This window comes from Plasmodium relictum (genome assembly GCF_900005765.1).
Source record: "Plasmodium relictum strain SGS1 genome assembly, chromosome: 9".
Taxonomy (NCBI): Eukaryota; Apicomplexa; class Aconoidasida; order Haemosporida; family Plasmodiidae; genus Plasmodium; species Plasmodium relictum.
The window spans coordinates 1,156,738-1,178,855 of record NC_041687.1 but is presented as its reverse complement, the minus strand read 5'-3'; the positions used below and the strand labels follow the sequence as shown (position 1 = coordinate 1,178,855).

At 17.5% G+C, this 22,118-nt stretch overlaps 8 protein-coding genes across 8 annotated transcripts; 6 read left to right on the top strand and 2 right to left on the bottom strand.

Annotated features, from left to right (window-relative positions):
- Positions 1-585: 585 nt before the first annotated feature.
- Positions 586-1,026, bottom strand: PRELSG_0933400 (conserved Plasmodium protein, unknown function; the record flags this gene model as incomplete). The annotated part of the gene is made up of 1 exon (XM_028676781.1): positions 586-1,026. One exon carries the CDS (start codon positions 1,024-1,026, stop codon positions 586-588), a length of 441 nt encoding a protein of 146 aa, XP_028533235.1.
- A 416-nt stretch (positions 1,027-1,442) lies between these two features.
- PRELSG_0933300 (conserved Plasmodium protein, unknown function) lies at positions 1,443-1,787 on the top strand (the record flags this gene model as incomplete). The annotated part of the gene is made up of 2 exons (XM_028676780.1): positions 1,443-1,556; positions 1,683-1,787. 2 exons carry the CDS (start codon positions 1,443-1,445, stop codon positions 1,785-1,787), a joined length of 219 nt encoding a protein of 72 aa, XP_028533234.1.
- A 114-nt stretch (positions 1,788-1,901) lies between these two features.
- Positions 1,902-7,732, bottom strand: PRELSG_0933200 (conserved Plasmodium protein, unknown function; the record flags this gene model as incomplete). Its single annotated transcript, XM_028676777.1, has 5 exons — positions 1,902-5,701; positions 5,870-6,427; positions 6,570-6,714; positions 6,806-6,985; positions 7,319-7,732. 5 exons carry the CDS (start codon positions 7,730-7,732, stop codon positions 1,902-1,904), a joined length of 5,097 nt encoding a protein of 1,698 aa, XP_028533233.1.
- Positions 7,733-8,661: 929 nt separating this feature from the next.
- Positions 8,662-10,387, top strand: PRELSG_0933100 (conserved Plasmodium protein, unknown function; the record flags this gene model as incomplete). The annotated part of the gene is made up of 5 exons (XM_028676776.1): positions 8,662-8,828; positions 8,942-9,631; positions 9,938-10,024; positions 10,097-10,156; positions 10,360-10,387. The coding sequence occupies 5 exons, from the start codon at positions 8,662-8,664 to the stop codon at positions 10,385-10,387; spliced, it is 1,032 nt and encodes a 343-aa protein (XP_028533232.1).
- A 670-nt stretch (positions 10,388-11,057) lies between these two features.
- PRELSG_0933000 (conserved Plasmodium protein, unknown function) lies at positions 11,058-11,759 on the top strand (the record flags this gene model as incomplete). Its single annotated transcript, XM_028676775.1, has 1 exon — positions 11,058-11,759. One exon carries the CDS (start codon positions 11,058-11,060, stop codon positions 11,757-11,759), a length of 702 nt encoding a protein of 233 aa, XP_028533231.1.
- Positions 11,760-12,911: 1,152 nt separating this feature from the next.
- On the top strand, positions 12,912-14,090 carry PRELSG_0932900 (conserved Plasmodium protein, unknown function; the record flags this gene model as incomplete). The annotated part of the gene is made up of 1 exon (XM_028676774.1): positions 12,912-14,090. The coding sequence occupies one exon, from the start codon at positions 12,912-12,914 to the stop codon at positions 14,088-14,090; it is 1,179 nt and encodes a 392-aa protein (XP_028533230.1).
- Positions 14,091-15,006: 916 nt separating this feature from the next.
- PRELSG_0932800 (regulator of chromosome condensation, putative) lies at positions 15,007-18,262 on the top strand (the record flags this gene model as incomplete). Its single annotated transcript, XM_028676773.1, has 2 exons — positions 15,007-15,054; positions 15,407-18,262. 2 exons carry the CDS (start codon positions 15,007-15,009, stop codon positions 18,260-18,262), a joined length of 2,904 nt encoding a protein of 967 aa, XP_028533229.1.
- Positions 18,263-19,242: 980 nt separating this feature from the next.
- PPM8 (protein phosphatase PPM8, putative) lies at positions 19,243-20,949 on the top strand (the record flags this gene model as incomplete). The annotated part of the gene is made up of 1 exon (XM_028676772.1): positions 19,243-20,949. The coding sequence occupies one exon, from the start codon at positions 19,243-19,245 to the stop codon at positions 20,947-20,949; it is 1,707 nt and encodes a 568-aa protein (XP_028533228.1).
- Positions 20,950-22,118: the final 1,169 nt, after the last annotated feature.

Below are 22,118 nucleotides of genomic sequence, written 5' to 3'. Positions count from 1 at the left end.
ATAAAATTATGGAAATTTTAAAAAAATTGTATAAATTAATTTATATAAACTTATAAAATATATATATTTTAATTTGTAATTGTCTGTAATCAATTTCTATTCTAAATTTAAAAATTAGGAATAATATATATTTTATTTAGCTAGCAATGTTAAATAGAATATTACTTTTTAATATTCAACCAAATCTTGATAAAATTTGCCTTATTTTTTTAAATTTTTTATAATATTACTATAAAAAGTAAAAGTATTTTAAAAATGAATATATAATGCAATACAAAAAAATAAAATAAGTATGTTTTATGAATTTTACAACATTTTAATTATATCTTAATTATATTTTATATTTAATATTCTTATATATATTGTCTTTTTTTTATTTTATTTTTTTTTTTTTTTGTATTATTAAAAAAATGATAACAATATATATATTTGATTTGTATTATATTAAATTTTATTCAATCCTATATTATCTAATTTACATCATTAACTAATATATTTCATTTAATTTGAATGTATTATCTTTTTTCTATTTGGATTTTCTTTTTAATAGGTAAAACTTCTAATTATTTATTTTTTTTCTTTTAATTATCCCCCAATTTTTTTAAATTTTTCGTAAATCTCATTAAGCATTAAATTTTTATATCCATTAAGAATAACTTTGGAAACATTTCTTTCTTTTATATTATTATTTAAACAATTATTGATAGGTATACATGTATAGATATTTAACAAAGATATATATAATTTTTTAAATAAAAAATTAGTCTGATTATTCTTTATTACATTTATTAAAACAATTCCTTTTAAGCTATTATTCGAATTCTTTTTAATTTCTATAATTTCACCTTTTAATGAATCAAAATTTTTTGTTGTAATTTCGATTAAATTATTTTTATTATATAAAAAAATAAGATATATAAAACTATAATTAATATTGTATATTTTACGTTTTTTTTTTTTTTTTTTTAATCTTTCCTTTTCTTTCCTTTCATATTTTAATATTAATTCAGGAATATTCTCATTCATAATTTTTTTATAATTTTCTTAAAATTATTATTACTTTAATAGAAAAAAAAAAAAAAAGATTAAATTTTTTACTTTTATTTTTCATTTAATATTTAATTTTGAAATTTACTTATTTCATTTAATATTTATAAATTTTTTTTTTTTGCTGTAAAATTTTTTTCTTTTTTTCTGTATATCTATTTATATATATATATATATATATATTTTTTTTTTATATTTTTTTTTATTAACGTTGTTATTGTATATCTTTGATTATTCATTTAATTTTTTTAATTTTTTTTCATAATAATTATTTAATTTATTCTTTTATTATTTATTCATTCCTATTTATGATTTTTTTAATTTATAATTTTTCATAAATTAAAGGTAGATTTTATTATATTTCTTTTCAAATTTTTTTTAAAGATAATATAAAAATGGTGCAAAATTTAAAAGTTAAAGTGAAAAAAAATAAAATTGCTGAAAGGAAGAACAAGTCAAAAAAGGCCAAAAAAAATAAAGAAAAAATAGTAGTGAAAAGTTTAAGAAAGGTAATATAATTTAATATTTATTCTATATTATGTAGTTAATTTTTTTTTTTTCTTTTATTGTATAATCTTTCATATTTTTAATATATTGTCTTCTATGAAAATAATACATTTTTTTTTCTTTAATAGAAAAGCAAATTAGTTAAAATTAATAAAATTGAAGAAATGGCGAAAAAAATATGTTCAGCAACTAATAATAATTTAAAATTTATAAACGGAAAAGCTGATAAATAATATATAATTATGATTTTAAAGGCAAAATATATATATATATAAATTTAAATTTGAGTATTTTTTTTTTTTTTTTATTTATTTTTTTTCTTTTTTTTTCCATTGCTCACTGTTTTTTTATGCTTTTTTTTTTTTCTTTGATTTCTCATCACTATCATGTATTCCATGTAAAACATTAGTAACCTCATCATAATCACTTGAACTATCTTTTTCATAAACTAGTTGATTATCTGTTATATTGTCATCTTTTATATCTTTTTCTGAAAATTCTAAAAAATTGATATTAATATTTTTATTAAATATACCACTTTGTTCTGTATGCAACTGAATTAAATCTACATAAATAAAATTTTGCATATCGCTTATAATTTCATTTTTAACATGTGTTTCAGATATTAAATCTTCTAAAGAATCTTTGTAATCTAAGCACAAATAAATTACTAGGTTATTTATATATTTAAAAAAAAAGGATTTAGATTTTAGCATAATTGCACGCAATGATAATAATATTGGAAGAGTATTCTTTTTTAAAATATTTTTCATGAGATCATGTAATACTTTTACACTATTTTCTACATTTTTTATTTTCAGGTTTTTATTTTTTTCTTCTAATTTAGCAAAATCTTTTTTAATTTTTATTTTCATTAATTTCGAACATAATATATTTAATACATCTTGTAAGACAGATCCTTCATTATCTTCATCATTTAAAGGAAGAATGCTTTTTATATTTTTTTTTTCGTTTAAGTTTTCATCAGAAAAATAATAATTATCATAATTGTATACATACTGAATTAAATACTCATTAATTAACTTTTGCTGCAACGAAAATTTTTCACTATTAGTTAAATTTTCTAATAAAAAACGATAAATTGTATATCTATCTTCTTTATTTTTTATTTCAAAACTATTTGCTATATTACTTAAATGCTTGCCTAATTTGAAATTATAAAAATTATTTAAAACAAAAATAAATTCTATTATGTAGTTTATTAAGTTAGTCTTATTATATATTAAAAGAATATGCTTAAAAACTGATAATGACTGTTTTCTTATTAATTCATTCTTATCAGCTAGTAAATATAAAAAGGCAAAAAAAAATTGATTGTTAAATTTTACATAGTCTTCTGATATTAGTTTAGATATAATATAAAAAGATAAATATCTAATAAAAGAATTTTCATGTTTGAAAAAACGTAAAAGAATAAGGACAAATTTATTACATGAACTACCAAAATTAATAACCATGTAATATATTAATATAATTAAATTATTAAGTATACTCATAGAAATATTCCCACTTTTCAAATCTTTTTCAATGTTTGAAAATAAATCATTTTTAATATTAATGCCTTTATCAATTAGTAAAACACTTTGTGTTAAATATATACAGTTTTTTATCATAATATTATTAATATCATTATTTCTTGTATTGTCATAAATTTTTTTTAATTTTTCACAAACTGAAGTTAAAAAAGTATCACATTTTTTAAAATGATTTATTAAAAATACAAATGTTATTAAAATGTTACAAAAAACATTATTGTAGGAAAAAGATTCTATATTTTCAAAAAAATATACTATTTTATTTTTTAATTTTTCTATGAAATCATTTACATTTTTTTTTTTTTTAATTAATATATTTAAAATAATATAAATGAAGCACAAGGGGCAATTGAAATGAAAAATCATATATTCCATTTTCTGTAAAAATTCATCACTCAATTCGTTGATATTATCTAGTAAATTGTAAATTATAGTAAATAGTTTTAACATAATATTTTTTAAAATTCCACTAGAACAACTATTTTTTTCATCAATTAAATCATCTTTATTTAAAATATAATCATTTAATAATTCATCCCTAAAATTGCAACTAAATGACATATCTCTAATCGATACTATTCTCTGTAAATGCTCTCCCTTTTCATTTATATTATCATTTGTTGCATTATTATCTTCTTTATTATTATTGTCAAAATTATTTATATTTTTTTTATCTTCTTGCACACTCAGATTCATAAGATAAATTTTATAACATCTACTTAAAAGAAATAAAATATTTTCAATATTTATTTTATTTTGATAATGTTTTGATAGTTCAATTATAAAATCAAGTATAAATGTATTCCACATTCTAATTGAAAAATATCTCAGGTTATAAATAAAAGAATTCAAAAGATTTATAAATTCTTCAAGAGTATTATTTTTCTTTTTTTTTAAACAAAATATAAGAAGATTAAAATGTAGTAAATCATATTTAGTCATAACTTTTAAAAGAGTAAGAAAATAATTATTTATATTTTTTTCAAAATATAATTCCCATATGTTTATTAAATGTAAAATACCATCATTATTTCTATCATATTCTTCTATATTATTTTTTACATTTTTGTTTTTCTCTTTTATTGATGGTTTTTTCATAAAATTAATGCTATCACTATTATTGATATCATCACACATTAACCTATTTAAAGCTAAGTTTTTGTCATTATTATGTTTTGTTTCTACAACATTTGTTACATTATTAGAAACATTAGTTATTTCATTGATCAATTTACTATCAGAAAAACCATTATTGTTATTCACAAAATTTTCTTCTGTCTTATCTAGATATTCGCTTATTTTAAAATATGATAAATTATTTTTTTTTAAAACCTCTTTAATTCTTTTTTCTTTTACATTAAAAATAGAGCAATTAAAAGATGGTTTAATAAATGTATTTAAAAATATACCAATAGCTTCATCTTTTACTGTTTCTTCTATATCAGTTATAGCTGAAAAAATGATAGTTAACCATATTTTAGTTATATGAGTATTTGCATTAGCATTTATAAATAAATTATTAACTGTTAATAAAACTTGTCTGCGTACAGATGGCATAGAATCTAATGATAATGAATAAATATAATTAGAAATAAAAATTAAAAATATTTTGTAATTTAAATTTTTATTTATTAATGTTTCAAATATAGCTTCTATATATTGTATAGTTAATTTTCTTATATTACTCCTATTACTATATACATTTGATGATATTATTTTATACATATTTATTTTTTCCTTAGTTTTATTAAATATAAAATTATGTATTAGTGAATTGTCATGATATTTTCTATTAGTTAAGATTACTAAAATAGATAGAGCTTTTGCTTTTACAATCATATTAGGATCCTCTAATCTTTCTAAAAATAACTTAAATAAATTGTGAAAAATTGATTCATTTTTATTTGTTTTTTTTTTTTTAATTAAAGCTAAGAATAGATCAAGTATTATATTTCTTATTTGATATCTTTCACAATTCATGTATTTTAGTAATAAATTTAAATATCTAATCATAACTGATTCATAAGTAATTAGATATTTTTTGTTATCAATAATTAAACTGCACTTTCTTTTATGTTTTATCTTATTAATGAATTTTATTTTCTTTATTTTCTTCCTTATTCTCTTATTTTCTTCTATATCTTCTTTTTCCTCTTCTTCATTTTCCTTTCCTTTTTTGTTTAATTCATTTCCTTCTATTTCTTTTTCTAATGCATTTTCTGCTTCATCTTCTTCTTTATCACATTCAACTTCTTCTTCATCATCATTTTTTTCTTCTTCTTCTGTCTCAGAGTAAACTGAAGAGCTATATTCATCCGATAAATTAAATGACAAACTTGAATCAATTCTTTTCTTATTAATTTTTCTTACTTTTAAATAATTTATATCTAAAAATTTCTCTTTTTTCTTATTATCATCTCCTTTGATAAATAGAATAAACTCATCGCATATGATTTCCATTATATTATGTTTTTTTTCAATTTTTCTGCATTCTTTAATTAATATTTTAATTAAATCTATGAACATATTTTTTTCATATTTATCACAATGATTAATTATCGATATTTCTATAAAGGAGAATATAGGATCACCTAATAAAATCAAAATTAAAAAAGAAAAAAACAGAAATATTAATAAGAAATGATAATTAAAAATTGATACTCAGTAATATAATTTAAAAAATTTTTTTTTTTTTAAATTATTTTAATTTATTGACTTGTATATTATTATCTTCTTTTTTCTAATATTAATTATATTACATGCATTTAGAACAATTTGATCTTCAAAACTTATTTCTTCTTTATTTTTCTTCTCTGTATTATTTTTCTTTTCATTAATTAATAAATAGTTATTTTTTAATTTATTATTGAGTAATACTTGAGGTATAATAATTCTAATACAACTATTTAGAATATTCTTAAAAAATAAAATAATTAAATTGTTAATATTATTAATTTCTTCAGCAGAATATATATTTTCTTCATTTTTTGTATCTTTAAAAATAGATAAAATTTTAGCAAAAATTAAATTTACAATTTTAACAAAAATATTTACTTCCGGACCAATATCGTACAATTCTACATTTATATTATAATAAAATCGAAAATCATAACACTTTTTCACAATTTTTATTAAGTAGTTAATACATAATATATGAACTGAATGAATTAAAGGCCTTTTAATTAATTCAATAAAAAATTTAATTAATTCAAAGATACAATTTTTATCATTGATATTAACCAAATTGCTTATATTTATATATTCTAAGCTATTATATAATGCAACAAATATACTTTTTAAAACATCTAATGCTTCCTCTTGAAAAAAAAAAAAAAAAAAAAGAGATTAATGTTAAAAATTTTATATATATATAAATTTTTATATGTCTATACATATAAAATCATAGTTTTTTTAAGCACATTAAAAAGTTTCATCCCAAAATTCATTATAAATTTATACCATTTAATTCATATTCATTATCAGTTTTTTTGGATTTATTAATTTTTTTATCATTGAAATAAAAAGAACAAAATAGAAATCTCTTAAGAATTCCCTTCAATATAAAAAGACAAAATTTCAAACCTTTTTTTTCATTTTGCATCCACTATATATATTAGAAAATTTGTTAAAAAAAAAAAATAAAAATAAATAAATAAATAAATATAATATATATAATTTATTATGCTTCTTTCTACTTGTAATATATTAAGGTAAATCAAGCAAGAATAATTTGAATAATCATCATTTTTGTAAATTAAATAAGTTAGAATAATATTTAAACTAAATAAATAGGACATATTTATATTTCCAGTATATTCTTTATTTTGATTTCTATTTCTATCTTTCATTAACCATTCCATTATCCTTTTACTTAGCTTCAAAGAAATTTTTTTTTGAATATATCAATTGTTAAAGATTATAAATTTTTATTTACAGCAATTATAAATATTATAAGAAATATATATAAAAAAATTAGTAATAATATATTTTTTTTTTTTTTTTATATTACTATAATTTTCTTTAATACATATTAATATATATATTTGCATACATATACATAACTTTTAAAAAATACTTTTGAAAATTTAATATTTTTGAGAAAATTAAACTAATGATCTACCAATAATTTGAACTCTTTCTTTAAACTTTAATAAATTTATACATTAAATATTTAAATATATTTTTTTTCTTTTTTTTTTTTTTTTAACTGTTTCATTATATATTGGATAAAATGATATATTACACAATTCCCTCAATATATCTATATTTGATGAATTCAGTATTGTATCTAATTCAGGCAACAGGAAATCAATTTTGCTTTTTTCATAAAAAATAAAGGAATCGTAATGTTCCATTTTGATATATGACACATTTAATGAAATGATGTTTGATTTTAGTTTTCTATATATACTTTCAATATTATCATTTTTCTCAAATTGTAATTTATTTTCCTTTATTTTTTTTATGAAAATGTTATTTTGTATGTGCAAACTATTATCCATTTTTTCGTTTATTGATTTCTTTTCCATCTTATTGTTTTTCCTTTTTTTTTCATTAGTTTCATATTCATCTTTGTTAATAGTATCATCTAGTTTTCTTTTATTTCTTTCTATTTTCTCCATATTTTATATTTGTGAATTTAATTTTAAAAGTCTTATAGAATAAAAAAGAAAAAGAAAAAAAAATGTTTATTTTTTACTTTTTTATAAATATTATTTTTTTGTCTAAATAAAATAGAAACATCATAAAAATAAATTCTTATTAAAAATGGATATATATATATATATATTACATTTTCTTTTTTTTTTATAAATTAAATAAGAAAATAATATAAAAGGTATAAGAAATAAGTATTTTTTTCCTTTTTTTTATATTATATATTTCTCATTTTATAAAAAATTATCAAATCTGTTCTTTAAAGGATTTAAAAAAGTAATTTTTTTATGCACACAGATTTTAAGATAATATATTTTTTTTTTTTATAGGCATATATATGTCTGCTCATAAGCATGAAAATTCATTTTTAATTTTTTATATCATTATAAGGTTGTCTCTAAGAGATATGAATTTTTTTTCTTTTATTTTGTAATCATTTTTTTTCATATTTAGTAATTTCCTTTTCATTTTTAACTCAAATTATTTATTTATTTTTTTTTTTTCTTTATTCTTATTTTGAATTAATTTGCAAAAAATAAAAAATTTCATTTGCAGTGCTTTTTAATTTATTTTATATTTGTAAAAAGTAATTTTTCTTTAATTATTTTCTTATTAACTCTTTTATTAGTGAAAATAATTAAAACATTAAAAAAAAAAAAAATTTAATTAAAGGAACAATATCTAACTTTTATTTCATAACTTTTTTTATTTTTTTTTCTAAATAGAATGAACAAATTTATTGACACAAAAATATGAAAAAAAAAAATTTTTAAATTAATACATTCTTATATAATTATGTTTTAAAATACACAATGATAATTTATATGTGATTTAATAATTCATGTATATATATAAATAATGAAATATTTAAAAGACCTTAATTTATGAAAAAAGAATGATTTTTAAAAGATGTTTTCATAAATACCCAGGTGGGAGTAAAATAAAGTGTTACATAGAAAAGAAAAAAAAAAAAAGGATAGATGTTAGTTTATTTCATCAACCATTATATTCTAAATATTCTAAAAATTACATTGATTGGAGATATTGCACACCTAAATCAGGGTAATTTGGAATTATTACTTATGAATTTTTTGTGATAATTTACTGTAAAGTTAGTATAAAGATTTTATATTTTGTTATTTTTAATATGTTTATAATTTTTTTTATTTTCTTAGATATGAATATATGTATATATATGGTGAAAATACAATAGAAATAACAAATTTGCCTAATAATAAAACTAATGAATACATTCAAGAAAGATTGAGAAAAAGTTTAAATAAATATGGAAGATTAAAAATTATTAGATGTTTAAGCAATAAAAATGATCCTTATATAAATAATAATATATGTTATGCTACTTTTTTAAATAAGGAGGATATGTATAAATGTATACGAAATGTTAATATAAGGCTTCCATTATCCTTACAATATAAAATATTAAAATTTAAAAGTTTATACACTAATAAAACTAATGATTTTAATTATTTTTTTAAACAAGAACATTACAATTATAGTTCTATAAACGTTGCTTTAAATTTATTTAAATATTTACAATTTAATAAGTGTATTATAAATATAAAAAATATTTATAAGCATATATACGAATATTCTTTTTATCCTCATAAAATCATTACATCGGGAATATCAGTTTACAAAGTATTTAATAATTGGATTAATTTTATTAATTTTTTTGATAATATATTTATGAAAATAAATAAAGATAATGAAATTTTTGTAAGCGCAAAGATTATGGATGATCATAATTTACGTATTTATCTAAATAATAAACTAATAGAATTAAAAAAAAAAACAAATTTATCTAATTCTCAATACTGGAGGAACGATTCTTTACAGTTACCTGAGTATAATTTATATAAATATAAAATAATTATATAATTAAAAAGAATATAAATTCAAAAAAAAAAAAAATAGATATCTTCTACATAGCTCAATAATAATAATATATATATACAATATAGAGAATCCTTACATAAAAAAAAAAAAAAATAGATATCTTTTACATAACTCAATAATGATAATAGATATATATATATATACTATCTAAAGAATCCTTACATAAAAAAAAAAAAAATCATTAACACATAATTACAAAATAAATTTTAAAAAATCTAAAAAAATTATTTTAATTCCTTTTTTATTTTTAATAGGGAAATAGAAAATAGAATAAATAACGATCATCCAAAAAAACTAAAGGAAGAGTTGCAACTTTTATCGAAAACCAAGGATTTTTACAAGTTAATAAAAAATGAAAATTATAAATAAATTCACAAATATGCATTTATTTATAATTTTCTAATTTTTTTTAGAATTCACGATGAGAGACACTTATTTAAATTAAAATTGAATAAAGAACGAAAAGAAAAGAAGTTAGCTGAATTAAAACATTTTATTTATATATTTTTGTTTTTATATTTAATAAATGAATATATATAAAAATAAAATTATGTAATATAATAATTTTAAATATATGCTCTCATTAGCCAAAATTAAAACATATTTTCTTAAAGATATATTTTAAAAGCAAATTTAATTTATTTATATATATTACATATATCTTTTTTTTTTTTAGATTATTAAAAAAAAAAGATGAAAAATAAAAGGTAAAGAAATAGATAAGTTTTTTTTGACGTTATAAGGAAAAATATCTGTTTTATAATACCATACAAATATTTTATATTTAATCAATTATTTTTATCCACATAAGATTTATTTATTTTACTTCATATATATATAACTTCATGTAACCCTTGTATGTTGTTAAAGTGCATTAATATCTTTATATATATATATATACATATATTTATATATATATATATATATATATTATATATTTTTTTTGTTCGTTACTCCAATCGAAAATTCGCTCATTTGTGAAGCATGCTGAAAAGAAATTAATTTTTTTTTAATAATTTTCTCTTTTTTAAATTCCAAAAATTAAATTTTTTTTTTCTTTTTTTTTAATTTTTTTTTTATTTTTAAATTTTATACTTTTATTTCTTTAAATTTATAAAAAATTAAATTAGTACTTTTTATAAAAGTATAATGTATTATATATAACAAATACAATATATATTTTAAAACTCATCTTTAAAAAAGTGAGTAATAAAAATTTTATTCTTATTAATGATATTATTATAATTTTTTGTCAACATAATTCTTCATAATTTGTTGTTTATTTAAAATATATATTTGTTTAAATTATTTAAATATATCAAATTTTTAATAATTAAAACATTATATTTTCATATATCTTAAATATATATAAAAATGAAGATATTTCCAATATTACTTTTAATACAAGCTTTTTTATTCTTTTACCAACAAAATGCAGAATCGAAAAATATAAAATTTAATATAGATGGAAAATTACATACTATTTTATATGTTAAAAAAAAAGTAAGCTTTTCTGATTTAGATCTTTTAAGTGTTATGTATCATTCTAACCATGTGAAACATTGCGGAAATTCAATTATTCAGTATCTTCTTAAATTATCATCAAATGATATATTCCATATGAACTTTGTAGTAAGACATATAGAAATAACTTATAAAAATGTATTGAAATATAACAACAAATATAAAATAATTGGTGCTATTACTGATTATGGAAATACCTCTATGAAGATTTCTTTATATGGTGTAGGATCAAGTAGTGATGAAATGAACAAAAACTCAAGTTTTACAAATTTATTGCTTAATAATTCAGAATCAGATGCAAATGAAGAACAAAATATTCATAAAATTTTAGATAATTATGATGAAGATGATGATAGCAGTTCAATTAATTTAAGTAATCAAGAGATAAGTAAATTAAAAGAGAAAAATTGTGTTGTGTATTTTTCAGTTAATTATGTTTTAGTAAAAGTAGATAAAAATGGATTAAAAAGACCTATTAAATCTAAATTTAAGGAAGAAAATCTACCAATGGAAGTTGAACAAGTGGAAGATTTAGCTAAGGCTTTATGTTAAAAAATAATTATTCAGAAATTAAATACACACATTTTTTTAAATTTATTATATATTTCATGGAATAATTCCATTTTAGATGTAGATATTTTAATTTAATTGAACTTACTGATTTTATGTTCACAACATTATTATTTTTATATTTTCTACTCAAACCTACAATAAAATCAAGCTTTTTTTTTTTATTTTTTATTTCATCCCTTATTATTTCATATATTTTCTTTTTTTTTTGTAAAACATTAAAAACTTTCTGATAATCTTTTTAATTTAAATTAGTGATGTAATTCCATAGGAGCATAAAAACATTTATAATGCTCTCACTATTTGAAATATATACGTTAGTTAATTCCCTTTTTTTTTTTTTTTTTTCAAGACATTTTATATTAGATAAAAAAAAAAAAAAGGTACTAACAATGAAAGAAAAAAAAGTATTTGTTTCATATGTATGCATTGTATAAAAGCATGCCCAATATTAAATTAATTTTTTTTTTATTTCATTATATATATATATATATATATTATAATTATAAAATGTGACACTTGAAACATTATGTTTTTGAATAAAAATGTGAAGTGTATAAAATAAATAATACAAACATATTATTATATATAGTTTCGTATTGTATGCATAATAATATATATTTACTATAGGTATATTTAAAAAAAAAACTTTTTTGTGCTCAATGCTAAAATATATATATAATATCTAAAGAGTAAAATAAAAATTAAAAAAAACATTAAAAAAAATATTCTAAAAATAATTTTTTTTTTTTTTTACCTTTTATGTATAGTATATAAATATATATTATAGAAAGAAAAAATTATTTATTTTTGAGTTAAATTATATTTCGTATAAAAAGAATTATAATCACACATTTATTAAAATATTATATATTTTCTTATTTTAATCAAAATAAAATGTTAATATAAAGCACTAAAAAAATATGGATTATTATTTTTAAAAGAAAATAAAAAATTAAAGTGCTTTTAAATTATGATATTCACAAAATGTGAGTTGTTTAATAGAAACAATTAAAATATATTGACATTTATTTTATTTTATTATTATCTAAAATATTAGTAAAATAAATAAAAAAAGAATAAAATAAAATAAAAAAACAAATAATTGGGAATCTAACTACATTGAAATATACGATGACTCACTTAAAGAAATCAAAAATTATTCCTTTCGGACCTTGGGTATTATGGATAATTACTACAATAGCACATATGATACTTTGGGAAGTAATATCAGATAATAATTTATCATTAAGTACAGAAGAAAAAGAATTGTATAAAATAGATAATGAAAACCTTTTAAAAGATGATAAAATATTCCATAATTATAATAAGTCATTTAATATAATAAATTTTACGTGCGGATCTTTTCTTATTTTTTTATGCTTAGTTAATATTTTATTTAATATCAATAAAAAATTAAGTAAATATAAAAAAATTGTAAGATTGATAAATTTAAATTTACAAATATTAGTTATTTCTTTAATTTTTATGGAAAATTTTGATAATCAACTATTCTTTTGTAATTTAAAAGAATATTTATATTGGTTTGAAAATTATAATAATAAAATTAGTTTGTTTATAAATTCAGGAAATAATTTATGTATAATGCATAAATATGCAAATTTTTTTTCTTTAAGTTTTTCATTGTTTTTATTAGTTGAGTTTTTTGCATTATATCTTGACACGGAAAAACCCTTTCGAAAGAAATTTTTTATATTCTACATTAAAATATTAACAGCTTTTATTTCTTTAGCTTTATTTTATTTTTACTTAAAAAACAAGTATTTTTTTAATAATATACTTTCAAAGTATAGTAATTTCAGCTTAGAAAATCTTAATGAAACTATTAAAATTATAGTACTTGCTACTCAAAAACAAAAATTATACTATTTTCAATTGCTCATATTTAGTACATTTTTCTCTGCAGTTTTTTTCGGGGCATCTGGATTTTATGATTTGTACTCCATTTTAAAAGCGTGTAAATTTTTTCTTTTAGTAGGTGTATTGATAAGCGTTTGTGCCATTATTGTTATATTGAGTCAAATACTTTTTTCAACTTATATACTTGAAGAAAATTTTTTTTTCTGCTCTTATAAAGAGTATATAGAAGTCGGCAAAATCCTTAAAGAAAAAGCTTCGAGTACACTGGATATACCATCAGATATTATAGAAACTAAATGGTTTTGCAATTTAAAGAGTTTTTTATATATATATTTTGCAAATATTACTACAAGCTTATTAGCTTTTGTTGTAGATTTTTTTGTTTCAATTTACCTGGTATTTTCTAAGAAGTTTTCTTCAAAAGTTGCTTAAAAATATTTATAACTTTTTTTTTTTCCTTTTTCCTCTTTTTTTTTTTGTATCTTTAATTTTTAAATATGTTTGAATTTTTTTTATATAATCTTCTTATATTATTTTACTTTTTATTTTTCTATTATTTAAAATGTAATTAATTTTTTTTGAATTAAATAAGTGTCATCATTTTATTATTTCTTTTGTCTAATATGAATGTATATTGCAATTATTACAATATGAATCTGTATCAAAAGAGTGCATGATTTTATTTATTTTTTTTTTGTTACATTTTTTTTTTTATTAAACTATATTTTAATAAAATAGTGTAAAACATAAATATTGATTTCTGTGAAAAATTTTAGAATTTTAAAAATTTTAATTTTAATTAAAGTAATAATTTTTATTAATGACACATATATATAAATGTAATAAAAGTACAAGATTTTATCCACATTTTTTTTTTTTTTTTACTTTTCTATCTAAAAGCTTGAACTTATTGAAAATATTTTAATAATTGTATCTAAAAAAAAAGAAAAGTATTGAAAAATAGTATAATTAATATAAAGATGATTACTTATAAAAATGCATAATGATAGAAAACATTATTTTTAATTTTATTTTAAAATATATTACTTTGGATAGGATATTTTGAAATTTACACAAAAAAAAATATACACATTTTTTTTTTTTTTATTTATGCATATTTAAAGAGAGTATAAATAAAAGATAAAGCAGATACTTTTATTTGCAACTATTGTAGATTTATTAAATTAAAAAGAAGAAAAAAAAATATTATAAATAGCTTATATTAATACTATGAACTATTAAGTAGATAAGGTGGAAAATATATGCATGAATAAAAAATAAAATATAAAAATTATACCTGAATATTCGTAATTTTTTTAAAATGTTACAAAAATATTTTTTATATAAAATGGGGCAAGGAAATGGAAAAAATAAACTTATTATTCAAGGAACCAATGTATGGTATTAAAAAATAAAAAAAATTGAAGCAGATTAATAAAAATAATATTCACTGAATAAATAATAAAAATATTCCTTTATTGAACATAATTAAAAGTTTAATTTTAAAAGTTATTTGTTCAACATGAATTTATTAAAAATTTAAAATACTATATATATTATAAAATTTATGTAACATTAATGAATTAAGTTCAATTCATTTTAAGATATATAACTGTTATACATATTCATATTTAAATTTTACATAAAATTTGTTACAGAATAATATAAATTATATGAGTTAATTTAATATACAAAAAAAGAAACATTGTAAATTTTATTTAATATTTATGTTGTATATATTTTTATAGGAATTTTTAGTAGATAAAAAAAAGGAATTTTGTTTATTAAATATAAGGAATTCCATAAATATAAAGAATATATATAATGGCCCTAATAATATAATAATTATTTATGAAAATGATGATTTTGAAATAGTGGGGTTAAATAATTATGGCCAATTAGGTTTAGGAGATAAAATAAATAGAAATAAACTAACAATTAATTCTATTTTATCAAAACAAAAAATTAGTAAAATATCATGTGGATATGAACATATAATTGCTTTAATGTATAATCACAACATTTTTGTTTGGGGAAATAATGATCATGGTCAACTAGGTATAGGAGAAAATACTGTAGAAATTTATACTCCTTTATTAATTTATTTTAATGAAAAAGTTATTGATATTGCTTGTGGAAAAAATCATTCTATTTTTTTAACTGAATCAGAATGCGAAAATTATAATTACTGCAACAATTTTAAAATAAAAAAAAATGGTAATCTAGATAATTCAGTTACAAAAAAAAAAGATAGGCAAAATTACTTAAGCAAATTAGAAATAAATATTAATGATGAAATGGATAGTAAAATGAAGAGCAAATTTACTGAAGATTACAGTGTTGAATTTGAAGTGCAAAACATTAGAAAGGAAAATAAAGAAGAAAGTGAAGAGGAAGAAGAAGAAGAGGAAGAGGAAGAAGAAGAAGAGGAAGAAGAAGAAGAAGAAGAAGAAAAAAACAACGGGGAAGAAGAGGAAAATGAAGATGCAGATAAAGAGAAATATAAACATGAAAAAAATAATGAAATAAATGATAAAAAAAACTTCAAAATTAATTATGTAAACGATGTAATAAAAATAATAAAAACAAATAAAAAAAAATTTGTAAATAGGAAAATATCAAATTTTAATATTTATTCATGTGGTTCAGGTATAAATGGGAAATTAGGTTTTAAAAGTGAGGAAAATGTATATTTTCCCAAAAAAATGGAGATAAAAAAAAAATTAAAAATAAGTAGCATATATTCCAGTTACGAACACAATGCCTTATTAACAAAAAATGGAAAATTATATACATGGGGATATAATAAAAATGGAGAATTAGGTATAAATAATAATATATCAAGTCATAAATTAAAAAAAATAAATTTAGAAAATGATATAATTATAAAGGTGTGTCTAAGTAAATTATATTCTGCATGCTTAACAAAGAATAATAATTTTTACATTTGGGGAAATAATATTCTCAAATTGAAAAAAATTAACTTTTCTAATCTTCAAATTAGTGATTTCTGCTGTAATGAAGATAATATTATAATTTTAACAAAAGATCATAAGTTATTTTTATTAGATTCCTTAAAAAAAATACAAAATTTGAATAAATTAATACAGACAAAATTGTCAAATGATGCAAAGAATATTAACAATATTCAATATAATTTTATAGGAAATGGATATAACTATTTATATGCTCACATTAGCATAAATAAAGATATTAATAATATGAATAATTTAAATAAAAAAGATTATGCAAATTCTAATCCTCGTGAAACAAAACAAAATATCAATGTAGAAAAAGAAACGTCATTATTTCTAGATAACAATGAACTAAGAAATTATGATATGAATAAAGATATGCAAAATCTAAAGACTATTATTAATGATATAAATGAAGAAGAAAAAGGGAAGTTCAAAGAAGGTACTCATAAGAAAATAGAAATAAAAGAAGTAGAAAAAAATCCATGGATCATTAAGAATAAATGTGATGAAAAAAAACAAAAAAATTTAATAAAAGAAAATGAAGAAGAAAAACAAGAAATTAAAAAAAAAGAAGAAAAAGAAATAACAAAGGAAGAAAGAGCAAAAGAAGAAATAGAAAAAGAAGAATATGTTGATTTATATATGCTTAGAACGAATTCCGACAATAATAAAAATTATATAAATATAAATGATAATTTTAAAAGGAGTAAAAATAATTTAAAAAAAGAATGTGAGAATTCTAATGATTTAAAGGAAAATATAAAATTCCATTCTTTTTCTAATAATGGACTACATATAGAAAAAAGGGAAGGAAAAAAAATAAATAATAAAAGCATTAAATCTTGTAGCGACGAACAAATAGAAAACATTCTTATTCATAATGATACTGAAAAAAGTATGAAAAATAAAATGGATATAAAATATCTTATTAGTAACATAGATTATATCAATTTAGATTTGATAAATATTGAAGATATCTATATAGATAATAATTTCTTACTAAACAGAGCATCTGGAATCATTAATAGTAATATAAATTATATAGATTACTTAACAATTAACAATGAACAAATTGGAAAATGCAATAACTTAAATATGAAGCAGAATTGCTTTTGTTCTAATTCAGGTGATAAATATATCAATTTAAACATTATGTTATTAAAAGAATTAAAAAAACAAAAAAAAATAAATATTTTTTATAATCATTTATTAAATAAACTTTTAAATGAATCAATTTGCCTAAGAGAAGAAAAAAAAAATTTAAAAAAAAAAATTTCTTGTTTACTAAAAATTAATAATTCAAAACAAAATACAGACGCATATGAAAAAAAAAAAAAAAAAAACTTGAATTTTTGTTTAAAAAAAAAGTATACATTTCCTTTATCCTTGAATCCCAGAGATTATAATTGTCAAGAAAAAAATAGTAAATATATAAGTAGTTCTAGTAATATTAGTACGTCTTCATTAAATAACATTAATAAATTAATAAATACAGAAAAGAAAAATGTGCATAAAGAGTCAAATAATTTACTGGTTTTAGATGATTTAAACCCTGATTTGTTTAGTAACACAAACGAGGATAAAAATACAATAAATAGTATACCCATTTTTTTTTTAAATAATTAAAATGAAATATATTGATAATTGTTTTTATGTATTTATATGTATATTCAGTAAGTATAAACATTAAAAATATATATTTATACAAATATATATATTAGTTTTTAATGTAAATGTCCATATCAATTTTTATATAAAAAAAAAAAATTTTTTTTTTTAAATGTTATATCATTAGTTTATATGATTAATTATAATTTCTCTTTATTATACTGTAAGACTAGTAAATTTTTTTTTTTTTTATTACAATATTAAAAATGTTTTCTTTTTATCTACCATTCTTAATTATTCTTTTTTCCCTTTTTTTATTTTTTTTAATATTTCATTAAAAGAATTCTATGGAGGATAAAGATTTTTATTTCTAATTACACATTTTTCATAAATATATTTAAAAAAATTAATAAAATTTATAAAATATTTTTAAATTCTTTTTTGTTTCAGGAAGTTATGTATAATATTTATTATTTATTATTTATTATTTATTATTTATTATTTATTTTTCAAATATATTTTATTTTTATTTATCTACTTGTTGAAAATGTTAAAAAATAAAAAAGAGTTTGTTACAAAAAATTATTCTTTTAATTACTCTTATTCGATTATATATATAGTACATTCTAGCACACTTTTCTTTTAAGATAATAGTGGTTTCATAGAAAAATAAATTATTAGATATATCAATTAAAAAAATGATTTCATATATTTTTCTATACTCACTTATATTTTAATAAAATATCCATAAATACAAGGATATTGTTAAAAATAGTATTTTTTTTTTTTTTTTTTATTTTTCACCTTATGATAAAATAGTATTGGATAGTATTTAGAATTTTTTTTTTTTTTTTTTACGACATTTTTTTGTTAAAATTTTAAATAATGAATTTAAATATATTATTTTATTTTTAATTTTTTTATTATTACTATTTCAAATTTATATATACAATTTAGTCTTTATTTATTTTTTTGTTTACAAACAATATATATTTAAAATGTACTTCAAGAATTATTTTTCAGTACCATGCTTGTTAAAAAGAAGCTATATTTTTAAGCAAAAAAGAAATTTTTTTTTTTGCATTCCAAAATATAACCAAAATATAGAAGAAAAAAATGTATATACATTAAGTTTATATAAGAAAGTGAAAATAAAAACGAAATTTCTAAATAATATTTCATTTATATTGGGAAGAGAATTGAGAAAAAGAAAATTTCTGATAATTTTAGCCTTTTCTTTATTGGCAATATCAGTTGATGTTAAATATGCAACATGTGATGAATCAGCATTTACAAAAAAAAATGTAAATGATTTTACCAGTAGTAATGATGAGGATATAAATAAGTTGGAATTAAAATTTGAAGAACTTGATCAAGTGGATGCCTTTTATTTTTTAAAACATAAAGAAAAAATGTATATGATTCAATATGCAGCTAATACTCCAATAGAAGATAGATGCTTTATATATAATATAAATATTAATTCAAAAGATTTAGAAAAAAGAAAAACTGCTCTCAAAAAAGGAAATGAACTTGATGAAAAATTTGTTGATTCATTTGAAACTAGTTTAATAATTGAAAAAAATGAAACGGATTTGGAACAAAAAATTGAAACTTGCGATAACGAAATGCTAAACAAAAATGTAGAAAATGAAAAGAAAGATGAAGGAACTCCCTACAATAAAAATAAAAATGATTTAATAAATGATATATTTGAAAATAATTCAAAATCTATTAAAATGAGCAATTATTTAAATAATGATTTTTTATTTGCTGGTGTTATTGATGGCCATGGTGGAGGTGCAATTGCAGAAATAGCAAAAAGATCATTAGGATATTATGTAAAAAAGCAATTAATAGAAAAAATAAAAAAGGGAAAAAAAGAAAATCTAGATGAAAATGACATTATATCAAGTTTAGAGGAAGCATATTTAAATTTAGATAGTGATATTTTAAAGAATGTAAAAGAATTTTTTGTTAAGGGTTATATAAAATATTCAAGAATAGGTGCTTGTTGTTTAAGTGTGCTAATAGATAAGAACAATTATTATATAAGTAATGTAGGTGATTCCAAAGGGTTATTAGTTAGAAAAGATGATTATATTCCTTTAAATAATATTCACAATGCTAATCAAGTAAGTGAAAGAAAAAAGTTACTTGAAGATCATCCAAATGAAAATGATATAGTATTATGTAAAAAAATAAAGAAGAAAGAAGAAGAAAATTTTCAAATGTTAAGCATATCAGATAAAATTAATAAACTTTTATTAGATAATTATGATTACTGTTATGTTAAAGGAAGATTACAACCAACCAGAAATTTAGGTGATTTCTATTTAAAACATAAATATTTTGCTTATGATTACATTCACAAGAGATTCATTGTTAATAAGCCTCATTCTTTTCCATATATTACTGCAAAGCCGGAAATACAAAAAATAAAGAAAAGTGATTCTGATGAATTTATTATTTTGATGACGGATGGAGTTGGAGATTTTTTAAAAGAAAAAGAAATAGTTAATATAGTTAGACAAAATAAAACATCTCTTGAAAAAGCTTCAAAAGCAATTGTTCAAAATGTTTTAAAAAGAGCAGCAAATGCTGCTAATTTATCAATGGAACAATTTTTAAATATTCTTCCGAAATATAAAAGAAGACTTTATGATGATATGTCTATAGTTATTATTAAATTAAACGAAGATTAGCAAAAAAAAGTTGAAAATCTTCAATATGTAAATTATTTATAAAACAAGATTTTCCGATTTCCTTATTAGATTAATGAAAACAAAAATAAAAAAAACTACGGTTACGCACAAAAGCATTACATTCGTGAATATTATTCTTCATAAAAAAAAAAAAAAAAAAAATACAAAAAAATTATAGAAAATGAATCATGTATATGAAAAATTACAAAAAAAAAAAAAAAAAATATATAAATATTTATATTAATAATATATAATATAAATTAACACACACTTTTCATAATTTTTTGCGTTAATAATTAAAATTTTAAGATTATTAAATATTCTATTATGTGTATGTAATATACTAATATGTTTTTTCATTATTTTTTAATATAGTATAATATATTATTTTATTTTTTTAATTTTTACGTTAAAAAAGTTTTTAAATCTTAAAAAAAAAAACTATAAAAATGTATGTTAAAAAGCCTATTTATATTTTTTTATTTTCTTTTTCATATATATGAAGATATTATCTTCAAAGCATAGTATGTTACAGCAATAACTTATTTTAAAAAAAAATTATTTATTTTATAATTACAAAAAGTTTGATTTTCATTGAAAAATTAAAGCTGTGAAGTTTTTTTGAGAAAATTTAGTTTACATCTATGCATTATTTAATGTTTCAAAAGAGAAATAAAAATAAATATTATGAAAAGCTCCCTAAAAAAAATAAAATAAAAATAGAGTTTATTTTTGTGCCGATAATTATTTTAATTTTTCATTATAAAAAAAAAAAAAGAAATCAATTTTTATTTGGTAATTATTTTCTTAAAATAAAAAATGCACACTTCACAAATATTTTGGAATCTTTTTTTTTCAAGCACGAAAAAAAAAAAAAATAAAAATAAAAATAAAAATAAAAGAGTATATATAAAAATAAAAAAAGACTCATTCTATGTTTTATTATATCAATATATGCAGTAAATTTTGAAGTCTTGATAATACACTTTAACTTTTTATATTGTATTTTTTTTTTTTTTTTTCATATTATTTGTGAAGAATTTATTAAGTGAAAATTTCTGAAATTAATTTCTATACTCATAGAATGAAATAAAAACGAGCTTCATCACCATATAAATTTTAAAAACTCTTTTTTAAAAAAATATTTGCAAGGCTTTTTTTTGTGAAAT